Source organism: Loxodonta africana, chromosome 21, assembly GCF_030014295.1.
Source record: "Loxodonta africana isolate mLoxAfr1 chromosome 21, mLoxAfr1.hap2, whole genome shotgun sequence".
Lineage (NCBI taxonomy): Eukaryota > Metazoa > Chordata > Mammalia > Proboscidea > Elephantidae > Loxodonta > Loxodonta africana.
The window spans coordinates 26,188,824-26,212,391 of NC_087362.1; the positions used below are offsets into that span (position 1 = coordinate 26,188,824).

At 39.9% G+C, this 23,568-nt stretch overlaps 1 protein-coding gene across 1 annotated transcript in view; it reads left to right on the forward strand.

Moving 5' to 3' along the window:
• Positions 1-1,410: 1,410 nt before the first annotated feature.
• The window catches only part of LOC104846678 (uncharacterized), a 61,655-nt gene continuing 39,497 nt past the window's right edge, over positions 1,411-23,568 (forward strand). The window contains exons 1-4 of the mRNA XM_064274172.1: positions 1,411-1,469; positions 1,554-1,872; positions 20,344-20,356; positions 20,665-20,676. Of these exons, the coding sequence (XP_064130242.1) occupies positions 1,424-1,469; positions 1,554-1,872; positions 20,344-20,356; positions 20,665-20,676 (390 nt within the window). The 5' untranslated portion in view covers positions 1,411-1,423. The remainder of the gene's footprint in view (positions 1,470-1,553; positions 1,873-20,343; positions 20,357-20,664; positions 20,677-23,568) is intronic.

Sequence of the window (23,568 nt, forward strand, 5' to 3'; positions counted from 1 at the left end):
TTTCACATTGTCGTTTGCTTTGAGAATCATGTCACTCTTTTTAGAAAAGAGAATTTTCTTTAGATGCCTTTTTACAACTATGGGTCCATTTTGTGTCTTAAAAAAAAAAAGGTAAAGTTCACATAATTTAAAATTAAACATTTTGAGATGTACAGCTCAGTGGCATTTAGTGCATTCACAATGTTGTGCAACCATCAACTCTATCTAGTTCGAAGACATGCTCATTGCACAACAAGAAAAACCGGAATTCATTAAACAGGCATTCCCTTCCTGCACCTCCTTGCAACCCTTGGCAACCACTAATCTCTGTGTTCTGCTTAAACTAGAATTTCGGGGGTCACTAAAATATTAGCCTTGGTGGATGCAGATCTGGGGTCTGTAGGGCTCATGTCAGGTGATGAACAGAGCTTCTGTGATCCTAAACAGAACTTTGCATTTCTCTGTGTACAGCCTGGTGTTCTAATGTGCTTTGAGGACAAGGAAATGGTTCTGGTGTTCAACCCTGTGAGATATTGGGAAGGCGTCTCATGGCATCATTATCACAAATCTTCCCACAAAGGCCCTTGCTGTTCTGTCTTTTGAATAGAGGAAGGCTTACATACTAGCTTGCTCTTGGCATTGCTCCATATTTTTTTATTTTAAAAATAATATGCCAATATTTAAAAGAAGAGTTCAATTTAGAAATTCCTGAAGGCAGGGAAAATGGTGCATAGATATTGTGTGCATATCGCCAAAGACAAAAGGGAATAATCCAAGAAGAAATAAAGTTTTCTATGTAAGAAACCCTGACAAAATTCAGGCCCAAGAGGCAGGATTTGAAAAATAGAAAAAGGACATGAATAAATCTACCTTTACAACATAGTGTATCTCAGGGAGAGAATACAGGGCTTCAGAGGAGTGCCAAGTGAACCAAAGATAAGCCCTGTTTTTGGCACCCCACCTCCTGGATCAGCTTTTAAACACCTCAGGTCGTGAATTAGAGGAAAGGAATCTCACCAGGCACACTTGAATTGTTCTTGCAGAGACAACCTGTGAGGAAGCGAAGGTCTGGTGGGATGAAGAATTACTTTCCCCAAGGATTTTGGTCTCTTTCCCTGGAACCTGAGAGGTAACTTCTAAAACATTGACATATGCTGACTGAATGAAGCGTCTTGGTTATTAAGAGAACCCTGAGCTTGGTGAAGGGAAGACCCAGGCAGAGGACTGTTCTCCCAAGGGGACAGGCAGCATCCTTAATCTAGTGAGACTGCTAGAGAAAGGTGCCTCCCTTCAGCCTTTTTCGCCTTTACACACAAATGCACCTCCCACATGCAAATCCGACAGAGCTAGTCAGATGAACTCACAGCACATATTTACTTAAATTCAGGTTCCTCTTCATGTGGGAGAACATTATCTGGGAGACATGGATCTCATCCACGGGAACATGAAGCACTTATGGGTCTTTCTGTTTGTGGTGGCAGCTCCCAGAGGTGAGTGTCTCAGAGATTCAGACATGAGGGTATGGGGATGCTGCATCTAAGCACATGACTCACTGTGGTTCTCTTTGTCCCCAGGTATTCTGTCTCAGGTGCAGCTGAAGGAGTCAGGCCCAGGAGTAGTGAAGCCCTCACAGACCCTGTCCCTCACCTGTGCTGTCTCTGGATTCTCTCTCACCAGCTATGATGTAGGCTGGGTCCGCCAGGCTCCCGGAAAGGGGCTGGAATGGGTTGGTGCAGTAGATAATGGTGGAAGCACATGTTATAACCCAGCTCTGAAGTCCCGGCTGAGCATCACCAGGGACACCTCCAAGAGCCAAGTTTATTTACAACTGACCTCTGTGAATCCTGAGGACACGGCCGTGTATTACTGTGCAAAAGGCACAGTGAGGGGAAGGCAGTGTGAGCCATGACACCAACCTCCTTACAGGGAGCCTCAAGCAGGATGGTCTGTAGGGGATATTCAGGAACTACTCAGGGTAGTGACCCATCTTTTCAGCAGGTGCAGGGGAAGGAAGTCAGAAAAGGGTTTCCTCTTAGAAGTTATGGTTTCCCCACGTGTTTCGTACCTCTCTAGGGACCTGCAAGCATAGTGATTCAAGGGAAACTTCATGACGCTACACCTGACTGCTTTTCACAGGAAGGAGTTTTGTCTGTCTTTCTGCATCTGTTCCAGGACAGGCTTCAATATTTCTTGATGAGATCTCTGTTTGGAATTGGGGATACTATTCAATGCCATTGGTTGCCAGGTTTAGAAATATTTAATATTAAATATTTAATGCAGGAAATTTTTCTCATGTTCAACCTCAAGCCTGCCCCCTACCTTCAGATCAATTTCCAAACTTTTAATTCTCATGAGTCCTCCTCAGTCTAGGTTCACTCAATGCCTTTAGCTGAGAATGACTTGGGTAATGCTGTACATGTCGATATTAGCATCCATATATTACTGGGGTAATTTTGGGTTACATAAAATGCTACATATCATTAAGTGGGTATTGCTATTAATAGCTACCATTGACTAAGGGTCTTCTATTTGCTGTGCCCTGGTGGTGCAGTTGTTAAGCACTGTGTTGCTAACTGAAAGGGCCGAAGTTGAAACCAACCAGCATCTTCTTGAACATTACAGCCTTGGAAATCCTATGGGAAGTTCTATTCTGTCCCGTAGGGCCTCTATGAGTCAGAATTGACTCGCCAGCAATGTTTGATTTATTTATTTATATTTTGCTAGGCAATGAAGCCTTGTTTGTGCAAGTCTTGTTTGAACATTCAGATGCTGTCCAAAATGTTGGCAGTTTAAGCTCACCAGGCACTCAGCGGGATAAAGATATGAAAGTCTGTTTTCTTAAGAATTATAGCCTTGGAAACCTATAGGGCTATTTTACTCAGAAAAAAAAAAAAAAAAGATTTTTTTTTTTTTATACTGTCACTGTGTATTGAAATCAACTCCATGGCAATGGTTATGTGCTGGATAGAGTGCTAAATTCTTTACTGGCATTTTATTATTTAATCATCATAACAGCCTTGTAAACCACACATTATATGTTTCTCATTTTAAAGACAAGGTCACAGAAGTTCAGAGAAATTAAAGAAAACTACTTATTGGATAAAATTGAAAATATTAACCAGAAAGATTACTTAGGAAACTTTGGGGACAATGAATTGATGTTAATGGGGAGGGAACAAGTCATAACATCATGGTGAGAAAGCACAACTTAAAGAATGTAATCAATGTAACTGAATTGTACCTGTAGTAATTGTTGACTTGGTGTATGTTTTGCTGTGTATATTATCAACAATAACAAAATTATCAACAATAATTAAGATAAAATAAATTATAGGAAAGGAAAAAAATATTTTCTCTTTTGTTGCACCTTCAGCTCACTGTTGTGTTGAAGTTGTCAATTTGTAGTTTGTCCACATTAGTTATTCTTGTTATTTTTTTTGTTTGTTTGTTTTCCTGTTTCTAAAACTTCAGTCTGAATAGTATCTTTCATTATAATAACCAGAAACTGGAAACAATCCAAATACCCACCAACAGGAAAATAGCTGAATAATTTGTGTATATGAATATACTGAAATGCTGAGCTTCAAAATCAATGCATTTTTGTTAGATATGAAAATATGGATTCATTCCCATATAAATTGATTGAGTGACAGAAGCTAAACAAATATAAAGACACACAGCCTCCTATCATTAGATATATATAAATTATGGCATAGAAATAATATGAAGACAACTATGCGTTCAGGTTACCACAATCACATGAGAAGAAATAATTGTTCCCAAATGCATCGTTGCCACCAATTGAGACTGATGTAGAGCTCATTATATTTCTTGTATTTCTACTTTCAGTTGTACCTTTATGATTTCCAAATTGTAATATCAGTGAATCAAACTGTATGAAATAGTTTGCATTTATAATGAATATTTACATATTGTACTCAATGAAATATCTTACTTTACATTTTCACTGTACTCTTTGATAGAATTGGATCTGCCTTCCCTTTGCGCTTAAACTAAGTTACAATATTCGTAGCAGTGAAAAATGTATTATAGATCATCTCTTCTAAACACTTGTAAGGTATTATCTGATCGAATCACTGACAGTGGCCATCAGGGGGCAGCAGTGTCATCCCTGTGGGACAAGAAGCCTTCAGAGCTTGAACTTCAGCTCAGACATTTCTTCCTGTCTAGGTAAATTCTGAGAAATATCTCATTGGCGACCACAATACTAATGGGGGTCAATGAACCATTGAGCAACTGAACACACCTAGTGGTGCAGAGGAAATTTTAGAGTGATCTGTGATTCTTCCTCCCAAGGCAACACTCTAGGTTATTCCATCACCAACTCCCGCCCCCATTTGTGTTTCTGGTGTCAATTTCTGTAATGTTTAATCTTCACATTTTGTACAACATTATATTCAGACCCTTTGACATCTCCACACAATAATAGTCCACTTTCCTCCCTCGTAATTATACTCACCTGTCTGTCCCATGATGCACTGCTGGGACTGAAACCACCATCCACTCAGAAAGGGGCTAAAGTGGATGATACATATGTACTACTGCAGAAAAGGGCTCCAGCGGCGTATTAACCAGTAAGGAAGGTAAGCAAGAGCTTACAGTGTCAAGGAGTGCATGAGCTGACTTGTGTTCACTTCCTAATCTGTAGGAAGCAAGTTCACACAGGTTTTTGATGTGGTGAAACACATGTGAAGTTGTATATTACAATTTAGTAAGTGAACGCAAGGAACACCGTGCATATCTTGCTTATCAGGTAAGCCACCCCTGCAGGGCTCCTTTGCATTTACTAATAAGAAAGTATGCTACTGTATGAACGAAAAATGTACCAACAACCTGCCTAATAGTAACTTTTATTTTACAAACAAATTTTATATTTGGAAATAATGGTATTTACCTTCAGTTGCGTCATTAGTTGTATTTAAATTTATTGGTTAATTATGTTTGGAATAGACAAACATGCATATAAGAAAACATTCCACTAAGTTTTTAACTTCATAAAAGGTAATGGAAGGGGCGGAGCCAAGATGGCGGACTAGGCAGATGCTACCTCGGATCCCTCTTACAACAAAGACACGGAAAAACAAGTGAATCGATCACATACATAACAATCTACGAACCCTGAACAACAAACACAGATTTAGAGACGGAGAACGAACTAATACGGGGAAGCAGCGATTGTTTCCAGAGCCTGGAGCCAGCGTACCAGGCAGGTACGGCACAAGCACGGAGACCTGCTCCACCCCCCTGAACTAACCCCGGGAGGGGGACCAGCCGGTTCCACAGGCGGCGTGGGACACAGCCGGTAGGAGAAGTCCCTGGGAGGCAGTGACTGGTCTTGGAGCAGAAAGAGCAGCATCCGAGCTGGGGAACCGTCCCGCAGGGATTTGGACTGGATGCAGGTAGGCCATAAACACGGAGAGTTGCTCCACCCCCCTGAACTAACCCCGGGAAGGGGACCAGCCGGGTCGCGCGGGCGGCGTGGGACGCAGCCGGTAGGAGAAGTCCCTGGGAGGCAGCGACTGGTATTGGAGCGGGGAGAACAGCATCCCAGCCGGGACACTCGGTTACGGCACAAGCACGGGGAGCTGCTCCACCCATCTGAACTAACCCCGGGAGGAGGCCCAAGTGGTTCTCGGGGGCGGCACGGCCACACGTCTGGAGGGACGAGAAGTCCCCGGGAGGCAGCGACTGATTTTGGAGTCGAGAGTGCACTGTCCCAGTAGGGGAGACTTGACGCTGGGCGTGGGGCTGGCAGCGGAGGATCTGACCGTGACTCCAGCGGGCCAGACCCCCCGGGGGCAATCTCCACACAGCCAGCACACATAGGCGACCCGCCCGCGGGAATCTCAGATATAATAGTCATTCCAAGCAAGACAAGCAACTCTGGCTATATTCTGAGGTGCTACTCTCCTATCTCTCTGTTCCCTCCCCCACCCTCCCCAGGCGGCTTCATTAACATCTGGATAGCCTGAGCCAGAGGGAGAACTCTGATAGGGATCTGACTGCATTTTTTTTTAGCGGATTTTCTGGAAAAACTAGTTTCCCAGTGATGGCTCGGAGACAACAATCCATATCAAACCACTTAAAGAAGCAGACTGTGACAGCTTCTCCAACCCCCCTAACAAAAGAATCAAAATCTTTCCCAAATGAAGATACAATCTTGGAATTATCAGATACAGAATATAAAAAACTAATTTACAGAATGCTTAATGATATCACAAATGAAATTAGGATAACTGCAGAAAAAGCCAAGGAATACACCAATAAAACTGTTGAAGAACTCAAAAAGATTATTCAAGAACATACTGGAAAAATTAATAAGTTGCAAGAATCCATAGAGAGACAACATGTAGAAATCCAAAAGATTAACAATAAAAAAACAGAATTAGACAACGCACTAGGAAGTCAGAGGAGTAGACTCGAGCAATTAGAATGCAGACTGGGACATCTGGAGGACCAGGGAATCAACACCAACATAGCTGAAAAAAATCAGATAAAAGAATTAAAAAAAATGAAGAAACCCTAAGAATTATGTGGGACTCTATCAAGAAGGATAACCTGCAGGTGATTGGAGTCCCAGAACAGGGAGGGGGGACAGAAAACACAGAGAAAATAGTTGAAGAACTCCTGACAGAAAACTTCCCTGACATCATGAAAGACGAAAGGATAGCTATCCAAGATGCTCATCGAACCCCATTTAAGATTGATCCAAAAAGGAAAACACCAAGACATATTATCATCAAACTCACCAAAACCAAAGATAAACAGAAAATTTTAAAAGCAGCCAGGGAGAAAAGAAAGGTTTCCTTCAAGGGAGAATCAATAAGAATAAGTTCAGACTACTCAGCAGAAACCATGCAGGCAAGAAGGGAATGGGACGACATATACAGAACACTGAAGGAGAAAAACTGCCAGCCAAGGATCATATATCCAGCAAAACTCTCTCTGAAATATGAAGGCGAAATTAAGATATTTACAGACAAACACAAGTTTAGAGAATTTGCAAAAACCAAACCAAAGCTACAAGAAATACTAAAGGATATTGTTTGGTCAGAGAACCAATAATATCAGATATCAGCACAATACAAGATCACAAAACAGATCGTCCTGATATCAACTCAAATAGGGAAATCACAAAAACAAACAAATTAAGATTAATTAAAAAAAAAATACACATAACAGGGAATCATGGAAGTCAAAAGGTAAAAGATCACAATAATCAAAACGAGGGACTAAATACAGGAGGCATTGAACTGCCATATGGAGAGTGATACAAGGCGATATAGAACAATACAAGTTAGGTTTCTACTTAGAAAAATAGGGGTAAATAATAAGGTAACCACAAAAAGGTATAACAACTCTATAACTCAAGATAAAAACCAAGAAAAACATAATGACTCAACTAACATAAAGTCCAGCACTATGAAAATGAGGATCTCACAATTTACTAAGAAAAACCCCTCAGCACAAAAAAGTATGTGGAAAAATGAAATTGTCAACAACACCCATAAAAAGGCATCAAAATGACAGCACTAAAAACTTATTTATCTATAATTACCCTGAATGTAAATGGACTAAATGCACCAATAAAGAGACAGAGAGTCACAGACTGGATAAAGAAACATGATCCATCTATATGCTGCCTACAAGAGACACACCTTAAACTTAGAGACACAAACAAACTAAAACTCAAAGGATGGAAAAAAGCATATCAAGCAAACAATAAGCAAAAAGAAGAGGAGTAGCAATATTAATTTCTGACAAAATAGACTTTAGACTTAAATCCACCACAAAGGATAAAGAAGGACACTATATAATGATAAAAGGGACAATTGATCAGGAAGACATAACCATATTAAATATTTATGCACCCAATGACAGGGCTGCAAGATACATAAATCAAATTTTAACAGAATTGAAAAGCGAGATAGATACCTCCACAATTATAGTAGGAGACTTCAACACACCACTTTCAGAGAAGGACAGGACATCCAGTAAGCAGCTCAACAGAGACACGGAAGATCTAATTACAACAATCAACCAACTTGACCTCATTGACTTATACAGAACTCTCCACCCAACTGCTGCAAAATATACTTTTTTTTCTAGTGCACATGGAACATTCTCTAGAATAGACCACATATTAGGTCATAAAACAAAACTTTGCAGAGTCCAAAACATCGAAATATTACAAAGCATCTTCTCAGACCACATGGCAATAAAACTATAGATCAATAACAGAAAAACTAGGGAAAAGAAATCAAATACTTGGAAAATGAACAATACCCTCCTGAAAAAAGACTGGGTTATAGAAGATATCAAGGAGGGAATAAGGAAATTCATAGAAAGCAACGAGAATGAAAATACTTCCTATCAAAACCTCTGGGACACAGCAAAAGCAGTGCTCAGAGGCCAATTTATATCAATAAATGCACACATACAAAAAGAAGAAAGAGCCAAAATCAGAGAACTCTCCCTACAACTTGAACAAATAGAAAGTGAGCAACAAAAGAATCCATCAGGCACCAGAAGAAAACAAATAATAAAAATTAGAGCTGAACTAAATGAATTAGAGAACAGAAAAATGATTGAAAGAATTAACAAAGCCAAAAGCTGGTTCTTTGAAAAAATTAACAAAATTGATAAACCATTGGCTAGACTGACTAAAGAAATACAGGAAAGGAAACAAATAACCCGAATAAGAAATGAGAAGGACCACATCACAACAGAACCAAATGAAATTAAAAGAATCATTTCAGATTATTATGAAAAATTGTACTCTAACAAATTTGAAAACCTAGAAGAAATGGATGAATTCCTGGAAAAACACTACCTACCTAAACTAACACATTCAGAAGTAGAACAACTAAATAGACCCATAACAAAAAAAGAGATTGAAACGGTAATCAAAAAACTCCCAACAAAAAAAAGCCCTGGCCCGGACGGCTTCACTGCAGAGTTCTACCAAACTTTCAGAGAAGAGTTAACACCACTACTACTAAAGGTATTCCAAAGCATAGAAAATGACAGAATACTACCCAATTCATTCTATGAAGCCACCATCTCCCTGATACCAAAACCAGGTAAAGACATTACAAAAAAAGAAAATTATAGACCTATATCCCTCATGAACATTGATGCAAAAATCCTCAACAAAATTCTAGCCAATAGAATCCAACAACACATCAAAAAAATAATTCACCCTGATCAAGTGGGATTTATACCAGGTATGCAAGGCTGGTTTAATATCAGAAAAACCATTAATGTAATCCATCACATAAATAAAACAAAAGACAAAAACCACATGATCTTATCAATTGATGCAGAAAAGGCATTTGACAAAGTCCAACACCCATTCATGATAAAAACTCTTACCAAAATAGGAATTGAAGGAAAATTCCTCAACATAATAAAGGGCATCTATGCAAAGCCAACAGCCAATATCACTCTAAATGGAGAGAACCTGAAAGCATTTCCCTTGAGAACGGGAACCAGACAAGGATGCCCTTTATCACCGCTCTTATTCAACTTTGTGCTAGAAGTCTTAGCCAGAGCAATTAGGCTAGACAAAGAAATAAAAGGTATCCGGATTGGCAAGGAAGAAGTAAAGTTATCACTATTTGCAGATGACATGATTATATACACAGAAAACCCTAAGGAATCCTCCAGAAAACTACTGAAACTAATAGAAGAGTTTGGCAGAGTCTCAGGTTATAAAATAAACATACAAAAATCACTTGGATTCCTCTACATCAACAAAAAGAACACCGAAGAGGAAATAACCAAATCAATACCATTCACAGTAGCCCCCAAGAAGATAAGATACTTAGGAATAAATCTTACCAAGGATGTAAAAGACCTATACAAAGAAAACTACAAAACTCTACTACAAGAAATTCAAAAGGACATACTTAAGTGGAAAAAGATACCCTGCTCATGGATAGGAAGACTTAACATAATAAAAATGTCTATTCTACCAAAAGCCATCTATACACTTAACGCACTTCCGATGCAAATTCCAATGTCATATTTTAAGGGGATAGAGAAACAAATCACCAATTTCATATGGAAGGGAAAGAAGCCCCGGATAAGCAAAGCACTACTGAAAAAGAAGAAGAAAGTGGGAGGCCTCACCTTACCTGACTTCAGAACCTATTATACAGCCACAGTAGTCAAAACAGCCTGGTATTGGTACAACAACAGACACATAGACCAATGGAACAGAATTGAGAACCCAGACATAGATCCATCCACGTATGAGCAGCTGATATTTGACAAAGGACCAGTGTCAATTAACTGGGGAGAAGATAGTCTTTTTAACAAATGGTGCTGGCATAACTGGATATCCATTTGCAAAAAAATGAAACAGGACCCATACCTCACACCATGCACAAAAACTAACTCCAAGTGGATCAAAGACCTAAACATAAAGACTAAAACGATAAAGATCATGGAAGAAAAAATTGGGACAACCTTAGGAGCCCTAATACAAGGTATAAACAGAATACAAAACATTTCCAAAAATGATGAAGAGAAACCCGATAACTGGGAGCTCCTAAAAATCAAACACCTATGCTCATCTAAAGACTTCACCAAAAGAGTAAAAAGACCACCTACAGATTGGGAAAGAATTTTCAGCTATGACATCTCCGACCAGCGCCTGATCTCTAAAATCTACATGATTCTGTCAAAACTCAATCACAAAAAGACAAACAACCCAATCAAGAAGTGGGCAAAGGATATGAACACACATTTCACTAAAGAAGATATTCAGGCAGCCAACAGATACATGAGAAAATGCTCTCGATCATTAGCCATTAGAGAAATGCAAATTAAAACTACGATGAGATTCCATCTCACACCAGCAAGGCTGGCATTAATCCAAAAAACACAAAATAATAAATGTTGGAGAGGCTGCGGAGAGATTGGAACTCTCATACACTGCTGGTGGGAATGTAAAATGGTACAACCACTTTGGAAATCTATCCGGTGTTATCTTAAACAGTTAGAAATAGAACTACCATACAACCCAGAAATCCCACTCCTCGGAATATACCCTAGAGATACAAGAGCCTTCATACAAACAGATATATGCACACCCATGTTTATTGCAGCTCTGTTTACAATAGCAAAAAGTTGGAAGCAACCAAGGTGTCCATCTACAGATGAATGGGTAAATAAATTGTGGTATATTCACACAATGGAATACTACGCATCGATAAAGAACAGTGACGAATCTCTGAAACATTTCATAACATGGAGGAATCTGGAAGGCATTATGCTGAGCGAAATGAGTCAGAGGCAAAAGGACAAATATTGTATAAGACCACTATTATAAGATCTTGAGTAATAGTAAACCTGAGAAGAACACATACTTTTGTGGTTACGAGGAGGGGAGGGAGGGAGGGTGGGAGAGGGTTTTTTATTGATTAATCAGTAGATAAGAACTGCTTTAGGTGAAGGGAAAGACAACACTCAATACATGGAAGGTCAGCTCAAATGGACTGGACCAAAAAGCAAAGAAGTTTCCGGGATAAAATGAATGCTTCAAAGCTCAGCGGAGCAAGCGCGGGGGTCTGGGGAACATGGTTTGCGGGGACTTCTAAGTCAATTGGCAAAATAATTCTATTATGAAATCATTCTGCATCCCACTTTGAAATGTGGCGTCTGGGGTCTTAAATGCTAACAAGCAGCCATCTAAGATGCAGCAATTGGGCTCAACCCACCTGGAGCAAAGGAAAATGAAGAACACCAAGCCCATACGGCAACTAAGAGCCCAAGAGACAGAATGGGCCACATGAACCAGAGACCTACATCATCCTGAGACCAGAAGAACTAGTTGGTGCCCGGCCACAATAGATGACTGCCCTGACAGGGAGCACAGCAGAGGACCCCTGAGGCAGCAGGAGATCGGTGGGATGCAGACCGCAAATTCTCATAAAAAGACCAAACTTAATGGTCTGACTGAGACTGGAGGAATCCCGGCGGCCATGCTCCCCAGACCTTCTGTTGACACAGGACAGGAACCCTCCCCGAAGACAACTCATCAGAAATGAAAGGGACTGGTCAGCGGGTGGGGGAGAGACGCTGATGAAGAGTGAGCTATTTATATCATGTGGACACTTGAGATTGTCTTGGCAACTCTTGTCTGGAGGGGGGATGGGAGGATAGAGAGGGAGGGAAGCAGGCAAAATTGTCAAGAAAGGAGAGACTGAAAGGGCTGACTCAAGAGGGGGAGAGTAAGTGGGAGTAGGGAGTGAGATGTATGTAAACTTATATGTGACAGACTGATTGGATTTGTAAACGTTCACTTGAAGCTTAATAAAAGTTATTAAAAAAAAAGGTAATGGAAGAGAAAGCAAAGAAAAAACATGGTTATATTTTGATAGGTGGTATTGCAAAGCAGTGGAATGTTCTATAAATTGCAGTTAAGTCAAATAGATTGGCTAAAAAAAAAAAAAAAAAAATTGCAGTGGCGTCAATTCTGACTAATAGTGACCCTATGGGACAGAGTGGAACTGACCCATAGAGTTTCCAAGAACCCCTCGTGGATTCGAACTGCCAAGCTTTTTTGGTTAGCAGCCTTAGCACTTAACCACTACGCCACCAGGTTTTCTAATAGTGTTATTCAAATAGAATCAAAGCTTAGAAAACCAGCACCTTCATAAGGCTGAAAACTAACAGAGAAGAAAAACTCACTGGGTGTTTATGAGTTAGGATTCTTAATAAAGAGTGATGGAAAAGGGATGAACATGTTGTCAAGGGTGGAAAACTTGTAAGACCCGGGGAAACAAGGCAGTCCATCGAGTTCCAGCTCGCAAAGGTTATACAGAAAATACAGAAAGAAGTAATAGATGTATTTCTTCATTGTGCCTCAATTAGCATTAGAGGCAATATTGTACTATCTCATACACTTCAATATGCATCCCTGGCTTATGCCATGCAACTATATTAAATGTGTTTTACCCAAGAAATGTGCTCTTGTATTTTTAGTAAAGTGTCCTCAGAGCTATTAGATTTATTCAGCACATGGATTTGTCTTTCTTGCCTGCACTTTCCCTCGGAGAAGCTCCATCTATGGAATTCCTGAACATCGCATGCACCAGCACCTAACCTCACGTAACCCTCCCTCTAACGAGAATATGCCAATGAGAAAGAATGAGATGAGACTGATCTAGTTCTTGGGTCATCTACTTCCTTGTGCCACAACCCTAGAGCAGCTGGTTGTGGTGTTCACCTTGGCTAAGTGACTTATCTGATCTAGATTGGGGGTAATAGATAGGATACATAACCCAGTTTGAGGGCTTCCTGAGATACTGACCACCTGGGCCATAGTGTGGAAAAGGGAGAGCTCTAGGAACTTGAGGGATGTAAGAGTCTGATTTTTTTTTTCTCATTTCAGTGATTTTCACATGCTCACAGATCTCGCCTCATACAGCCTTCTTATATTTCCACAGACATGAAAATCCTTTCCTGACCTAAACATTTATAATATTTATTCAAATTGCATAGAAACCTCTTTCTAACTCTCAGCATGTGCACACAGACACACACATTTGACACACAAACACCAATATGCACTCATACTAATATACATTCTAGAAAATCTATACTTACACTAGTACTCACTTATGGAATGTCCATACACAGAACTATGCAGGTAGTTCCAGTTGACAACAAGGAATCATGAGAGTTAAAGAGGTCCAGGGAGAGTGGAGGCAAGTCATGAACCCCTTTCAGGCCAGAGCCCTGGAAGATTGGAGTACAAGGAAAATATGCTCAGATCTGTGCTAAGAGTAGGAACAAGGAAAAAAATTCTTCATGGCTATGAATTATGACTTACCATCACTGAACACAAACTCTGTGTGCATCTTACCGGAAGAATCTACATCCACTTCTGTTAGCTTAATGTCTGTTGGTAGCTATTTACAAGGCCTGTTCTAGAGGTGAAGAGCAAGCAAGGAAGAGTCCAGGGACCTGAGCTTGAATGTGAACCAAAATCTGTGGTCTCTGGAGCAGCATGTTCCATATAATATGTTCTGACCCAATGTCCTCCCAAATGCTACCCAGTGGTATGTTAGGATAAATAAAGAGGATGAAGGTGTCAAATAACATGAAAAAAGAAAGAGAACTGAAAGTTAAGTGTTTCCCTATCAAAAGAAAAAGGGCATTCTCATAAGTATTTTTTTTTTCTCATCATCAAAGGAACTTCTGTCTGTAAGGAACACATGGATGATCTCCATGTCTACGTCTCTAAGCCGTCAGTAAGGGAAGGGCCATCCCTGGGGAGTGAGTCTAACTTTCTTCTTCCAGCTTCTAAATTTGACATTGAGACATTAGCTGATTCTTCCCTGATTTCTTCCTGGGGCCTCCCACAGTAAAATCAAGTCTTCCCCTTCCAAGTTCAATCCCAGAATCTCACAGGAACCTTCACACTGTGGGCTGGGCTCTCCAGAAATTAGAAATTTGTCTAGAAATGACAAGATTTCCGGTGATGTGCTTCCATCTAGAGATTACATCACCCTGTGAGTATTTTGAGTTTTCAAAAAAGAGACTACCAAGATAATGTTTTTCTAATATTTGTCAATAATGTGTGTGTGTGTGTGTTTTTTTTTTTTTCCTGTCCCCAGATGTCATGTACCAGCTGCAGCTAAAGGAATCAGCCAGCATTTTTGAGACCAGCACAGACCCACTCCCTGTGCTGTCTCTGGATTCTCCACCACAACCAGTGGTCACTGCTGGGACTGAACACACCGTTCACCTAGCAAAGGACAAAAGTGGATAGACACAAATGTAACACTGGTAGAAAAGTGCTTAATCCATCCCTTCAAAGTTGAATCTCCATCTCCAAAGACATGTCCAGGAACCAGGATTTCCTGAGCCTGAGCTCTGTGAAGGTGGAAGACATGACCCTGTGTGAGTTGCAGTGAGGGGAAGGCATTTGGAGCCTAGATGAAACCTAGGCTGCAGGGAGGCTGGGACGGGGCTATTCTGAAGTGGGTGCTCAGGAATCACAGAGCAGGAGGGACCCAGTACCAGGAGTGAGTGCAGAGGGGCTGAGGAGGGTGCTCTTGTTGGTACCTGGGATTCCCCCCTTTCCTTGCTCTCAGCACTTTCCTCTCCTTCTCAACATTCATCTACCACCAAGTACTTTTCTTGCCTTTTTTCCCTCTAGTTTCTCACATCCTCACAGCAGTCAAGGAAGGAGGAATTAACATCCTCTGTTGCATGACATGTTATTGGTCCATAGCTATCTCTCCTCCAGTTTTCTGAATGAATCTGTTTTCTTCTTGAAAAACAGACATGCTGAAGATTCTCACCATCACTGTAATTGGGAAACATTTCCCACCCTGAGAAATAGCCACAGGATCTCAGACATAATGTCATGGTTCAATGACATAGGGATTCAGGGGCGTAGCTTTCAGGATGGTTTTCTCAGGGTACATGCTTCCTGAGCAGGGAGATTTCTTGTGGCACTGGTGAGCTCCTCCCTTCTGCAATTCATTTTGAGGACAGCAGTAGTTCCATGAACCATGGATATTATTCCCTCCAAAGAAATGGAAACCGATTTCACTCAATCTAATATCTTTTGTTAGCAAATCAGAGAACGAAGAATAGATACTTCCAGGATTTGTGAGTTGTACATGAAGATCATGTTACTGATTCAACATGTTGGTGAGCTGAGGCTCTTCCGCTAACTGTTTCTGGTTATGAAGTCTTATGTTATGAAAGTTCTCCTGTAATGAGATAGTCTGCAGACTCAGTAATGTATAGCAGACACTCAGCTTTAGGGAAAAAGGACGACTAGTGAGTTGGTGGACTTTTGAACAGCAATAGGAATGATTACTACCCAGGCATGAATATCTAGTGTGTGCAATAATAATAATAATAATAAAGAAGAAGGACTTTAATTTGGCATGCAAGCATTCCGCTCCACTACCTACACTGGTAGTAAAGATGTTTCAGGTGAAGAAATGTTCACCAGAGTTACTGGGTCTTCAAAATCATCCCAATGTATGATAAACATTACTTTGGATCCAGTTTTGTCTGAATTCAGTGTTTTTGTTACACTTCGTTACTGTATCAACATTTTGGGCTATCTAATACATTGAACATCATATAGTTTAATGGAGGTGTGAAATGAATCAGAATGGGTGTGTGACCATTCACAAAGTCTTGGATTCGTGGTGAATATTTTGTATTTATTGATCTGTTTGTGCATCTACTTATCTTTAGTATCTATCTATCTGTCTGTCTGTCAAGGTATCATCTATCTATCATCTATCTATCTATCTATCTATCTATCTATCTATCTATCTATCTATCTATCTATCTATCTATCTATATCTATCTATCTATCTATCTATCTATCATCTATCTATCATCTATCTATCTATCTAATGTATCACCTTTCTATCTATCATCTATCTACCTATCTATCATCTATCTGTCTGTCTATCTATCGTCTGTCCATCTGTCTGTCCATCCATCTGTACATCTGTCTGTCTGTCTATCTACTGATCTATCTATGCACCAATCTATCTTTCTATCCTTCTCTGGGAGTAGAGATGCATTGACTCTATTCCTGGCAGTGCCCTTGATTCTTAGCTGCATCTGGATTACTGGCAAAAATATGTCATGATATGAATTAAGAGAACACTGGGCTGGGTGAAGGAAAGACCCAGGAGAGGATTGTTCTCCCAGTGGAAGAGCTAACATCCCTTATTCAGCAAGTATACAGGAAAAAGGGGCCTCCCTTTACCCTTTTTCACCTTTGTATATGAATGCAACTCCCTCATGCAAATCACCCTTAGGTAGCCAGAAGAAATCACAGCACACATTTACTTAAATTCTGGTTCCTCCCCACCTTGAAGAATATTTTCTTGAAGTCATGGACCTCATCCATGAGGCAACAAAACACATGTGGCTATTTCTCATTCTGGTTGCAGCTCCAGAGGTGAGTGTCTTAGAGATTCCGACATGAAGGTCTGGAGATGCTCTGTCTGAGCACGTGACTCAGGGTGGTTCTCTTTGTCCCCAGGTAACCTGTCACAAATGCTGCTGAAGGAGTCAGGTCCAGGAGTGCTGAAGCCCTTGCAGACCTATCCCCCACCTGTTCTCTTTCTGGATTCACTTTATCCAGTGAGATGGATCTGCTATGCTTCAGAAAAGGGTCTAGAATGGGACAGTATAATATGGAATTTGGAAGCTCAGTCTATATCCCAACCCTCGAAACAATATCACTAGGGACACATCCAAGAGACAAGTATATTTAAAACTCGGCTTTGTGAATTCTGAGGACATACCCTTGTATTATTGTGCCAGAAACACTGTGGGGGAATTCAGTGTGTGCCCAGATATAAACCTCCCTGCAGGGGGCCAGAAGGGAATGGTCTGTGGGAGATATTCAGGACCCACTCAGCTTAGTGGCCCATTTTGTGGGCAGGTACAGGGGAAGAAGCCATGGAAGGGTTTCCTCTCAGAAGCTGTAATTTCTACACCTGTTCAGCACCTCCTAGGGACCCCGTACACAATGATTCTAGGAAAACATTATGACTCTGAACATGACTTCTTTTCACAGGAAGGAGTTTGCCCTGTCTTTCCCATCTTTTCCAGGACAGGCTCCACATCAATATTTTTTGATGAGACTTCTGATTCATCATTCCGGATACTATTTTGTGCCATTTGTTTCCAGATTTAGAAATATTTAATGCAGAAAATTACTGTCCTTTTCAACCTCAAGCCTGCCTCCACCTCCAGATGGATTTCCAATCTTCTCAGTCTCATGAGTGCTGCTCAATCTAGGTTCACACAATGCCTTTAACTTAGAATGACCTGTGTAATTTTGTATACCTCACTATTATCCATATATTACAGGGACAATTTTGCTCCCAGGGACAAATGGCAATTCTTGGAATCACTTTTAATTTTTCACATTTGGGGACAAGTACAGCTGGCACTAGTTTGAAAGTCCAGGAATGCTGATAAAAAACATACTATGCACAAGGCTCTTCCCACAACAAATAATTAAGTCGCCCAAAATGGCAATAGGACTGAGATTGAGGAACTCTAGTATAAAGCCTTAAACCCGGCCGACATTAATAGAAATGTACATCTTCCAAAATTAATGCTGTTTTATGTAAACTGTACTTAGATATACTTGAAGCAAGGAGCCCTTGTGACTCAATGGTTAAGTATTCAACAGTAAGCAAAGATTCTCAGTTCAAAACCACCCAGTGGTTTGTGGAAGAAAAGGCCTGGTGATCTACTTCCATAAACATTACAGCATAAAAAACACTATGGGTAGCTCCCCTGTGTCATATGGGGTCACGAGTCTGAATTGACATGATAGCACCTGATAACAAACCCGAACACAAAACTAGGACCCTTAAAGTTATAGGAATATGCAAACGCTTGGTCAATATATTTACAGTTTCAACGGTACACATATTCCTAAATATTGCAACTTGAAATCTAGCTGGGGAAAGGCATCTGTCTAGTATATTCTTTCTTTTTTTTTTTTTCTTCTCTCATCTGAGAAGTTATTTATTTATTTGTTTCTTTCTTTGTTTATTTATTGCTTGGACAAGTGTCTTACCACTTTTATGAAACAGGAAATGTGTTACTCCAACCAGTAAAGTAATGAAAGTTATAAAACTGAAAAAAAAAAGATAACTGATTAAATTCATATTTAGCAATCCAGTGATATTACAGTTGTTGGTAATAGTTGTTGGTAGGTTCTGCCAATTTGATTTTCAACTCATATTGACCCAATGTGATGTAGTAGATCCGTTCCACAGGACTTTTTAGGCTGTAGTATTTTTTTATAATATTTATGATAACAAATTACCAGGTTGTTCTCCTACAGAGCAACTGGGTGGGCTTGATCTTCAAAACTTTCAGTTAGTTGCCAAGCACTTAACCGTTTAGTGACCAGGGCTCCTGGGACGGATTAACCACTAAGCATGTTGTGCATGCGTTTACTTGTGTTCACTTACTAACCTGTAGTGCACAGTTTCACATGGATTTTTATTGTGCACTACAGAGTAGTGAGTAAACACAGGTAAAACCATGCATACCTTGCTTATTGGGTAGTCTCTGCAGGGCTCATTTAATTTTATTAATAAGAAAGTGTGCTAGAGTATGAATGGAAAACATACAGCCTAGGAGTAAAATAATTTTACAAACAAATTGTATATGGGGAAACATGGCATTTACCTTCAGTTTTGCCATTAGTTGTACTTAAATATATTTGTTAATTATGGGAGAAATAGACAGACACGCATATAGGAAAATATTCCAGTAAAATTTTGACTTTGTCAAAGCTAGTGGAAGGCAATTCAAATAAAAAACATGGTGATTTTTTTTTTATTAACTTTTATTGAGCTTCAAGCGAACGTTTACAAATCAAGTCAGACTGTCACATATAAGTTTATAAACACCTTACTCCGTACTCCCACTTGTTCTCCCCCTAATGAGTCAGTCCTTCCAGTCTCTCCTTTCCTGACAATTTTGCCAGCTTCCAACTCTCTCTATATTCCCATCCCCGCTCCAGACAGGAGATGCCAACACAGTCTCAAGTGTCCACCTGATATAATTAGCTCATTCTTCATCAGTATCTCTCTCCTACCCACTGTCCAGTCCCTTTCATGTCTGATGAGTTGTCTTCGGGAATGGTTCCTGTCCTGTGCCAACAGAAGGTTTGGGGACCATGACCGCCGGGATTCCTCTAGTCTCAGTCAGACCATTAAGTATGGTCTTTTTATGAGAATTTGGGGTCTGCATCCCACTGATCTCCTGCTCCCTCAGGGGTTCTCTGTTGTGCTCCCTGTCAGGACAGTCATCGGTTGTGGCCAGGCACCAACTAGTTCTTCTGGTCTCAGGATGATGTAGGTCTCTGGTTCATGTGGCCCTTTCTGTCTCTTGGGCTCTTAGTTATCATGTGACCTTGGTGTTCTTCATTCCCCTTTGCTCCAGGTGGGTTGAGACCAATTGATACATCTTAGATGGCCGCTTGTTAGCATTTAAGACCCCAGATGCCACATTTCAAAGTGGGATGCAGAATGTTTTCATAATAGAATTATTTTGCCAGTTGAATTAGAAGTCCCCTTAAACCATGGTCCCCAAACCCCTGCCATTGCTCCGCTGCCCTTTGAAGCATTCAGTTTATCCCAGAAACTTCTTTGCTTTTGGTCCAGTCCAGTTGAGCTGACCTTCCATGTATTGAGTATTGTCCTTCCCTTCACCTAAAGCAGTTCTTATCTACTGATTAATCAGTAAAAAACCCTCTCCCACCCTCCCTCCCTCCCCCCTCGTAACCACAAAAGTATGTGTTCTTCTCAGTTTATACTATTTCGCAAGATCTTATAATAGTGGTCTTATACAATATTTGTCCTTTTGCCTCTGACTCATTTCGCTCAGCATAATGCCTTCCAGGTTCCTCCATGTTATGAAATGTTTCACAGACTCGTCACTGTTCTTTATCGATGCGTAGTATTCCATTGTGTGAATATACCTCAATTTATTTACCCATTCATCCGTTGATGGACACCTTGGTTGCTTCCAGCTTTTTGCTATTGTAAACAGAGCTGCAATAAACATGGGTGTGCATATATCTGTTTGTGTGAAGGCTCTTATTTCTCTAGGGTATATACCAAGGAGTAGGATTTCTGGGTTGTATGGTAGTTGTATTTCTAACTGTTTAAGATAATGCCAGATAGATTTCCAAAGTGGTTGTACCATTTTACATTCCCACCAGCAGTGTATAAGAGTTCCAATCTCTCCGCAGCCTCTCCAACATTTATTATTTTGTGTTTTTTGGATTAATGCCAGCCTTGTTGGAGTGAGATGGAATCTCATCGTGGTTTTAATTTGCATTTCTCTAATGGCTAGTGATCGAGAGCATTTTCTCATGCATCTGTTAGCTGTCTGAATATCTTCTTTAGTGAAGTGTGTGTTCATATCCTTTGCCCACTTCTTGATTGGGTTGTTTGTCTTTTTGTGGTTGAGTTTTGACAGAATCATATAGATTTTAGAGATCCGGCACTGGTCGGAGAAGTCATAGCTGAAAATTCTTTCCCAGTCTGTAGGTGGTCTTTTAACTCTTTTGGTGAAGTCTTTAGATGGGCATAGGTGTGTGATTTTTAGAAGCTCCCAGTTATCTGGTTTCTCTTCGTCATTTTTGGTAGTTTTGTATTCTGTTTATGCCTTGTATTAGGGCTCCTAAGGTTGTCCCTATTTTTTCTTCCATGATCTTTATCATTTTAGTGTTTAGGTCTTTGATCCACTTGGAGTTAGTTTTTGTGCATGGTGTGAGGTATGGGTCCTGGTTCATTTTTTTGCAAATGGATATCCAGTTATGCAAGCACCATTTGTTAAAAAGGCTATCTTTTCCCCATTAACTGACACTGGGCCTTTGTCAAATATCAGCTGCGCATATGTGGATGGATTTATATCTGGGTTCTCAATTCTGTTCCATTGGTCTATGTGTCTGTTGTTGTACCAGTACCAGGCTGTTTTGACTACTGTGGCTGTATAATAGATTCTGAAATCAGGTAGAGTGAGGCCTCCCACTTTCTTCTTCTTTTTCAGTAATGCTTTGCTTATCCGAGGCTTCTTTCCCTTCCATATGAAGTCGGTGATTTGTTTCTCTATCACCTTCAAAAATGACATTGGAATTTGGATGGGAGGTGCATTGTATGTATAGATGGCTTTTGGTAGAATAGACATTTTTACTATGTTAAGTCTTCCTATCCATGAGCAAGGTATGTTTTTCTACTTAAGTATGTCCTTTTGAACTTCTTGTAGTAGAGCTTTGTAGTTTTCTTTGTATAGGACTTTTACATCCTTGGTAAGATTTATTCCTAGGTATTTTATCTTCTTGGGGGCTACTGTGAATGGTATTGATTTGGTGATTTCCTCTTCGATGTTCTTTTTGTTGATGTAGAGGAATTCAAGTGATTTTAGTAAGTTTATCTTATAACCTGAGACTCTGCCAAACTCTTCTATTAGTTTCAGTAGTTTTCTGGCGGATTCCCTGGGGTTTTCTGCGTATAAAATCATGTCTTCGGCAAATAGAGGTAATTTTACTTCCTCTTTGCCAATCCGGATGCCCTTTATTTCTTTGTCTAGCCTAATTGCTCTGGCTAAGACTTCTAGCACAAAGTTGAAGAAGAGCGGTGATAAAGGGCATCCTTGTCTGGTTCCCGTTCTCAAGGGAAATGCTTTCAGGCTCTCTCCACTTAGACTGATGTTGGTTGTTGACTTTGCATAGATGCCCTTTATTATGCTGAGGATTTTTCCTTCAATTCCTATTTTGGTGAGAGTTTTTATCAGAAATGGGTGTTGGACTTTGTCAAATGCCTTTTCTGCATCAATTGATAAGATCATGTGGTTTTTGTCTTTTGTTGTATTTATATGGTGGATTACATTAATGGTTTTTCTAATATAAAACCAGCCTTGCATACCTGGTATAAATCCCACTTGGTCATGGTGAATTATTTTTTTGATATGTTGTTGAATTCTATTGGCTAGAATTTTGTTGAGGATTTTTGCATCTACGTTCAAGAGGGATATAGGTCTGTAATTTTCTTTTTTTATGGTGTCTTTACCTGGTTTTCGTATCAGGGAGATGGTGGCTTCATAGAATGAGTTTGGTAGTATTCCGTCATTTTCTACGCTTTGAAATACCTTTAGTAGTAGTGGTGTTATCTCTTCTCTGAAAGTTTGGGAGAACTCTGCACTATAGGCATTCGGGCCAGAGGTTTTTTTTGTTGGGAGTTTTTTAATTACCGTTTCAATCTCTCTTTTTGTTATGGGTCTATTTAGTTGTTCCACTTCTGATTGTGTTAGTTTAGTTAAAAAAAAAAAATTAGTTTAGGTAGGTAGTGTTTTTCCAGGTATTTATCCATTTCTTCTAGGTTTTCAAATTTGTTAGAGTACAATTTTTCGTAATAATCTGATATGATTCTTTTAATTTCAGTTGGATGTGTTGTGATGTGGTCCTTCTCGTTTCTTGTTTGGGTTATTTGTTTCCTTTTCTGTTTTTCTTTAGTCAGTCTAGCCAATGGTTTCTCAATTTTTTTAATTTTTTCAAAGAACCAGCTTTTGGCTTTGTTAATTCTTTCAGTTGTTTTTCTGTTCTCTAATTCATTTAGTTCAGCTCTAAGTTTTATTATTTGTTTTCTTCTGGTGCCTGATGGGTTCTTTTGTTGCTCATTTTCTATTTGTTCAAGTTGTAGGGGCAGTTCTCTGATTTTGGCTCTTTCTTCTTTTTGTATGTGTGCATTTATTGATATAAAATGACCTCTGAGTACTGCTTTTGCTGTGTCCCAGAGGTTATGATAGGAAGTGTTTTCATTCTCGTTGCATTCTATGAATTTCTTTCTTCCCTCCTCAACATCTTCTATAACCCAGTCTTTTTTCAGCACAGTATTGTTCAGTTTCCAAGTATTTGATTTCTTTTCCCTGATTTTACTGTTATTGATTTCCATTTTTATGGCCTTGTGGTCTGAGAAGATGCTTTGTAATAGTTCAACATTTTGGATTCTGCTAAGGCTTTCTTTATGA